General features: G+C 49.7%; 1 protein-coding gene across 1 annotated transcript in view; it reads left to right on the forward strand.

Moving 5' to 3' along the window:
• Positions 1-7,063, forward strand: part of MARCH4 (membrane-associated ring finger (C3HC4) 4, E3 ubiquitin protein ligase) — a 155,375-nt gene that overhangs the window by 106,069 nt on the left and 42,243 nt on the right. The window contains exon 2 of the mRNA XM_006891915.1: positions 5,714-5,869. Coding sequence (XP_006891977.1) covers positions 5,714-5,869 — 156 coding nt within the window. The remainder of the gene's footprint in view (positions 1-5,713; positions 5,870-7,063) is intronic.

Consider the following 7,063-nt stretch of genomic DNA (forward strand, 5'->3'; position numbering starts at 1 on the left):
CAAGAGACAGAACAGAGTCAGTCATGGGGCAAGAGATAGAACAGAGTCAGACATGGGGCAAGAGAAACCAGGGTGCAGAGGGAGGACCCACAGAACTGCACAGTGAGCTCAGTCTGATGTCAGAAGGGCCTGGCCATGTGACAGGCTGAACTTGAGCAAGCCATTAGCCACCATCGTTGTCTTCTTTTCTTCCTCCTCCTCCTCTTCCTCCTTCTTCTCTTCCTCATCTTCCTCCCCCTCCCCCCTCACATCCCCTGTTGGTGAGAACACTTTACTGAGGGCGGCTCTATTCTTGTCCCAGGGCTCCACCAGTGCAATTTTTTAGGATATTATTATTATTATTGATTTTTTTCCCTTTTTTTAAATTTTGCACATTCTCAGTGTAACTTTTAACAGAGTTTACCTCTGTAACTATAGCCAGTAAGTCAAACTTGAATTCATCTGGCCTGTCTCTACTCTTGTTCTTGATTGAAGACATATAGACCTGCCCAGTTGAGGGCGGTGTCGTCTATCACAAGTTTTATCACTAGGGCCAAAGACTGTGCACCGCTGGTGTTCCCAACTCACCAGCTGTTCTGCTGGAGGAAGTTAGACAGTTGTTCCTCCACCCCCCACCCCCGCTGTGATTTACAGACCCAGAAACCTGATGAGAGGGCATTACGAGTCACTACTGACTCCATGGCAGTGAGTCTGACTTGAGGCAAGGGTGGGAAAGAGTCCAGATTAAGCATTTAAAAAGGTATGTTGTAGCAGTTTTTATGTGCTACTAAGTCACCTGCAACTTACAGTGACCCTATGTACATTAGCTCTGAACTCTGCCCTGTCCTGAGCCGGTCCCACCATCTCTGACAGACCTAAGGCCACCTCCCCAGTCACTGAGTCAGTCCATCTTCCTGGGATCTCCCTCCACCCTTCCATTCATGATATCCCACTCCAAGGACTGGTCCCTCCTGGCTGTGTGCCCAAAGTATGTGAGATGGAGCTTCAAAATCCTTGCCTCTAGGGAGCCGTTTGGTTTCACTCCAGGACAGACTTGTTTGTTCTCCTGGTAGTATTAACAGGTTTATCCTGGAGAGGGTGAAACCAGGCTGTTTCTTGGAGGCGAGGATTCTGAGGCTTCGTCTGACATACTTTGGGCATGTTGCAAGGAGGGACCGGTCCTTGGAAAGGGATGCCATGCTTGGAAGGGTGGAGGGACAGCGCAGGAGAGGAAGACCCTCGATGAGATGAATTGATTCAGTGACTGGAGTAATGGGGGTAGGCATGCAAAGGACAGTGAGGTTGGCACAGGATAGAGCAGGGTTCAGAGCTATTGTATACAGGGTCACTATGAGTTGCAAGCAGCTCGATGGCACATAACAACAATAACAACAAACACTAAACATTAAACAAAAAGGCAAAGCTGTCACTTTGAGGACTAAAGTGCGCCTGATGTATGTAATCTGTGACATTTTCCGTTACCTCATGCGTATTTAAAAGCTGGAGAAGGAATAAAGACACTTGAAGAATTATTGATGCCTCTGAATCAAGGCACTGGCGACAGATATTGAATATTCATGGACTACCAGGAGAATGAGCAAGTCTGTCTTGGAAGAAGAACAACCAGAATGTTCCTTAGAAGAGGGCATGGCTAGAAATTGCTCTGTGTACTTGGACAGGGTGTAGGGGATGCCCTGGGGTCTGCAGGAAAGAGAAGGGCTTTCCATAGGATAGATTGACATGGTGGCTGCACGGTGGCCTCACACGTGGCGACAATCACAAGGATGGGTGTGGGACCAGCCAGTGTTAGCTTCTGTTGTGTGTAGGGTCGCTAGAGTTGGAGGCAACTTGATGGCACCTAACAAAACCAGGAGCATCCCTCTTCCCAAACGCACATAAAAAGCCCCACTAAATAATAAAAACCTTGCACAGATGCCAAAGTTAAAATAGCTTCTTCCCAGAGATAGTTTCCCACCCCCTTCTTCTCAGAAGTCTACTTTTTTAACCTTACTGATGTCCTTGCTTTTACGTAGTCGTGGTGCCCAAAGCAAGTCCTTGAGTCAGCAGGTTGAACTGTCCAGCCCCAAGGGAGTGAGCAGGGTTGCATTTGGAATCGACAAAGAGCCTCAAGAGAGCCCTCCACCAAAGCTAGGCCATGGGCCAGGCCAGGTCCTGCTCTCTATTCCCTAGATGCATCAGTTGAGGGTCAGAGGGTGAGCCTAAGTTGTCCCCACAGCCGGTTTGGAGCCCAAGTCGTCTGACCAGTTGTGCCCTGGCCAGTAACCCTGCTGCATGGGTAGCAGGGAGTGAAGTCTTCTTCTCTGTCACTTGTCATGGTTGCTGGGGACCGGAAGTAATGTCTCCTACCTGATCGGCAATTTGACATGGCTGCTTAACAACCCGATTAATCAAATGCAGCTCATCCTGTTAGAATTAATGAGCCTAGAAAATGCTGCTTTGAATAATGAGTGCTTTTTGCCCCTCTGCTACCATTTCTCCCTGCCACACCCCTTCTCCTGTCTGTCTCAGAGCTGCACAAAGGCTACTCCCAGGCCTCACTGGGCTTAGTGTGTGCCCAGCAGCGTCGCCCTTTCCCGCCTCTCCTCATCTCTCCAAGGCAGCCTGTGGCCCCAAGGAGTAAAGTCTCTGGTTTATCAAACAGCTGTGCAGGCATTCACAGGCAGAGCTGGGCTGAAGCCTTTACGGTCCCAGGCACTGTTCTGGCCCCAGGAATACGAAGATGACTGCCAACTTGCCTGTAGAAGGGTCAGAGAGTAGTAACCTAGAGAAAAATGGGGGGCATGGTATATGATAGGAAGATATGAGAGGGACCTGGAGACAGAGCAGAGGGGGCTGTCAAGACTGGAGGCACAGGATGGGACTCCATAGACCTTTTCACAGGGGACAGAGCACCTGAGAAAGGGCCTGAGCATTTCCACACCACGTTTGTTCCTTCCACACAAAGTCACGGGGTGCTGGTCACAGAGTGAGGTGCTGGGGTCCTGAGGCAAGGGAGATGGTTATGGTTCCTGTTCTCTGGGCTCAGCCTATTCCACAGGGCATTGTGGGAAATATGAAGACAGAACCTGAGAGGATGCTTAATTCAGGCTTTCATCTGCTCGTTTATCTTAACTACATGGGGATGTTGTACGTTACAACATATGCCAAAAGTGGGTGGCCTTAGAGACCAGCCGTTTCTTTGCGGGGTGTGGTTCTCACAGAAGATCCTTATTTTTCTATCTGAGCTTCTAGGAGCTGCCAACACTTGAGAGAGAGAGAGGAGAGAGAGGAGAGAGAGAGAGGGAGAGGGAGAGAGAAGAGAAGAGAAGAGAAGAGAAGAGAAGAGAAGAGAAGAGAAGAGAAGAGAAGAGAAGAGAAGAGAAGAGAAGAGAAGAGAAACAAGAAGAAGGAGGAGGAGGAGGAAGGAAGGAATTTTTCTATCTGAGCTTCTAAGAGCTGCTGACACTTGAAATTTGGGGACTAACAGAGGCAACTACCCTGTGTGTCTCCGTGTGGCTTCTTGTGTGTGTGTGTGTGTGTGTGTGTGTGTGTGTGTGTGTGTGTGTGTGTGAGAGAGAGAGAGAGAGAGAGAGAGAGAGAGAGAAGAAGAGGAGGAGGAGGAAGAGGAAGAGGAGGAAGAAGAAGAAAGCAGAGCAGAACGAGATTTGTTCTTTTTACAACTCAGAAGTGATTGGGTTTAACAGCCACTCTCTTGGAGTACAACCTCATTAATGAGATGAAAGCAAAACTCTACTTACGTTAGCAAGTCCAGGGAGCGGGACTTCTGAGCATACGTTCAGCCTCTGCTGTTGAGTTGAGGGAGTTCTTGTGCGTACATAGTCTATAGGGAATTGCGCCGCTAACCCAAAGGCTAAGGTTCTCAGATTACTTGAATCTCCTAGCGGTTCCCTGGGAGAACAATGGGCAGTCTCCTCTTGTTTGGTTTATAGGCTGAGAGACTCAGTGGAGGATCCCCAGGAGTCAGAACCAACTTCACAGCAAGGAGTCCAAGTTTGTGCTTTGAGTTGATTTTCATTCACAGTGACCCGCCTTTGGGTCAGAAGAGGCCATACAGCTGACTGGAAGGAGACACATCTTTCTCTCATGGAGCAAGGGGTGGATTCCAACCACTGACCTTTCAGTTGGCAGCCAAATCACTGTGCCACCAGGGCTCCTCTTGACAAGTAGATCAGGTTTAAAAGGCTATTTTGGACTTTATCAAGGTCAAGGTGATCTCCCTGGGTGACCTGAAATGAGAAGGAAATGCAACTTGGAGGGAAAAGGCTGCTCTCTAGTTTGGAGTAAAAACCATGATTAAAGTAAGTTTCTTCGTCTGCTCTCTGAGTTGGCCAATTATGCAAATGGATATCTGTAACCTCTAGGTTAGGAGCTTCTGCACGTGCTGATTTGAAGTTAGAAACAAAGAGCAGTTTCCTAAGAGAAGAGACACCCTCTCCTGCCGCCCCAGTTGAGCAGGAATATAACTCAGTGGCCATTCGCCCACCACACCAGCAGGGGAATCAGGGCTCAGGGCTGCTCATGGTGCCTCCCAGCTCCATCACTTGGAGTGAGACGGAAATGGTTGTATCCAAAATAAGTGACTGGAGTGGGGTGTGAGTGTCACAAGTCAGAGAGGAACCGCTGTGGCAAGGCCAGTGGGGAACACAGCTTGAGAGAGACCCAACTGCTAACATCTAGAAGAGTCCATGAAGAAGCGATGTGGGTTGGGATTTGGCAAGCAAAAAGGATGAGCCCTAAGCCAGGAGGAGAAAAAACAGAACAGATAAGGGAGAGACAAGGATACGCAAGGAGAGGAAAGAGAAGAGCGTGTGAGACCATGGAGGCACGTGGGGCCCACCATGGCAGCTGGGTGGGAAGCCCACCTGGTCATGACGAAGCCCAGTCATGGTTGTTGGAGCCCAACTCTGTACTCCACTTGTGTAAGACCAGGAGTCGTGATACCAGCCATGTCCTTGCCTCTGATTCCAGATCTCTAGCTGGCCTTCCCAGCCTAGCTTAAGGCTAGTGCCATAGGCCTGGGGACTTCAAAGAGGATGTCTGCCCAGTCTCGTAGACCTGGGTTCAGGCCTATTACTTCCTAGCCTCCATTTGCAAAGCTGGATCCTGGGGTGAAGGTCTCACAGAGGATCCTGGGTTTCTGGGCACTGTCTGTCTGTACCAGACCACAGAGGCTTGGAATCAGAGCGCCAAATGGTCCCCTCATTATACCTTGAAATGAGTTCACTGTTAACATTTGAATAATTGGGAAGTTTTCTGTAAACCTGACTGACTGCCTACAGGCCAGCATCTGGCTGGAGTTGGTGGTGGTGGCTGTTACTTCTAACCTGGGGATTGGTTAGAGGTGGGCATTCGCCCCACTCCCCACCAAACAGCTCCCTTCACTTGTACTTGTCTCCCCAGCCTTTGAGAGGCCTGACTAAGCCTTTGTAGAGAAGTCCACCCAGGCCTGCACCCTTGTTGGGCAACAGAATGCTTTCACAGAATTCAGGCCAATTTTGTCCATAAACGCCCTAGGCGAAGTAGAAACTGACGACTCAGAACTGGTAGTTGAGTTGAGTGTAGCTGTTTGATGCTCATGGTGGGGGCACTGGAACCCAGATCCCCACTCACAGGTCGGGCTCTCCAGGTAAAGCCCGTGTGTGGCCTGGTTGTGGGTGGTATGTTCTAGCTAACAGGGGCCCTTGCTTCGGCGCCCTCTGCTTTCTTCCTGCAGGGGGAGCTGCTGAGCCCGTGCCGCTGTGATGGGTCGGTCAAGTGCACGCACCAGCCCTGCCTCATCAAATGGATCAGCGAGCGGGGCTGCTGGAGCTGTGAGCTGTGCTACTACAAATACCACGTCATCGCCATAAGCACAAAGAACCCTCTGCAGGTACATCCGGGTCTGTGGGGAGTGGGCATGGCTCGCTTTCCAGAAGGAGAAGTTTTAATCTTGAAAACGAGAACAGACCTTATGAAAGAAGAGGAGCGGAGATGGAGTGAAAGATGGGAGTGAGGGCTTGGGAAGGAGAGCTGGCCCTGGGGGTCGGCTGGGCCTCAGGGCTCTCTCTGACTTTCACCCCACCCTGCCCTGACATCCCCTTCAGTCCTCCCTGAGGCCGTAGCGTGGAGTCACCTCCATAAAACTCCTCCAGACTACAAAGTACATGCACATGTGCGAACAGACGCGTACTTACATGTAAGTGATTTACTACTGAAAATACTTCTGCATGTGCATAATCAATTAAGTAGCCTCGAGATCAATTGCCCAGCGCTCAGATGAGGCTAGGGGGATTTCAGCTTCTGTTTCTCTCCTCTCTGAGGGAGGAGAGCCCAGAAAAACTGGGTGACTTGGTACTGGAAGTGGGTTCTCTGTGTGGAGGGGCAGCTGGATCCACTTGGACGCACGGGGTCCAGGACATGTTCTTTCAGACCCTCTATGGTTCTCTGCTTGGCTCACCCAGGAACAAGCGTATGAAGTGTGTCTACATATGTGTGAGGCAGAGGCTGCCCTGAGCAGGGCACTCTGGTCCTCTGCAAACCACAGCCAGGCAGGCAGTGCATTTGTGGGCGGTGGTGTGAAAAATTCCCGACTTCTCAATCCTGCAGACAGTGTATCCAGGGGTCAGGCTAAAGAGATGCCTCACCATACACCGCTGCCATCTTCAGATCTTCATTTCAAGATCTCGGAGTGTGTTAAATTAGCAATCTTCTGAGACAGCGGCGTCCGTAAGCAGAGATCCACGCTCTTAGAGCTTCTCCTTGCCTTTCCAGATGAGTTCAGCCTCTGGGTCCCTACTCATGAGCACCCTCCAAAGTGTCCCCCAAAAATCTAACATAGACTCTTTTGTAAAATCATAAACTAGGACTATTTCCTAGAGGGAAAAGAGAGAGAAACGAATACTCTCATCTTATAAATACTGTAAGCAAGCAGCAGTAGTGGCAATATCAATATATTACTTTATTCTGAAACTACCCGTGCTTTTTTTTTTTTAAATTTAGGTCGTTTATTTTTCATTTCAATGAACATCTACAGAGATTTTGGGATTCCATTCATTCATTGTTGCACCCTTCTCCCCGCACAAAC

The sequence above is a fragment of the Elephantulus edwardii genome, unplaced genomic scaffold (genome assembly GCF_000299155.1).
Source record: "Elephantulus edwardii isolate Elephantulus edwardi_28Jun2011 unplaced genomic scaffold, EleEdw1.0 scaffold00106, whole genome shotgun sequence".
Taxonomy (NCBI): Eukaryota; Metazoa; Chordata; class Mammalia; order Macroscelidea; family Macroscelididae; genus Elephantulus; species Elephantulus edwardii.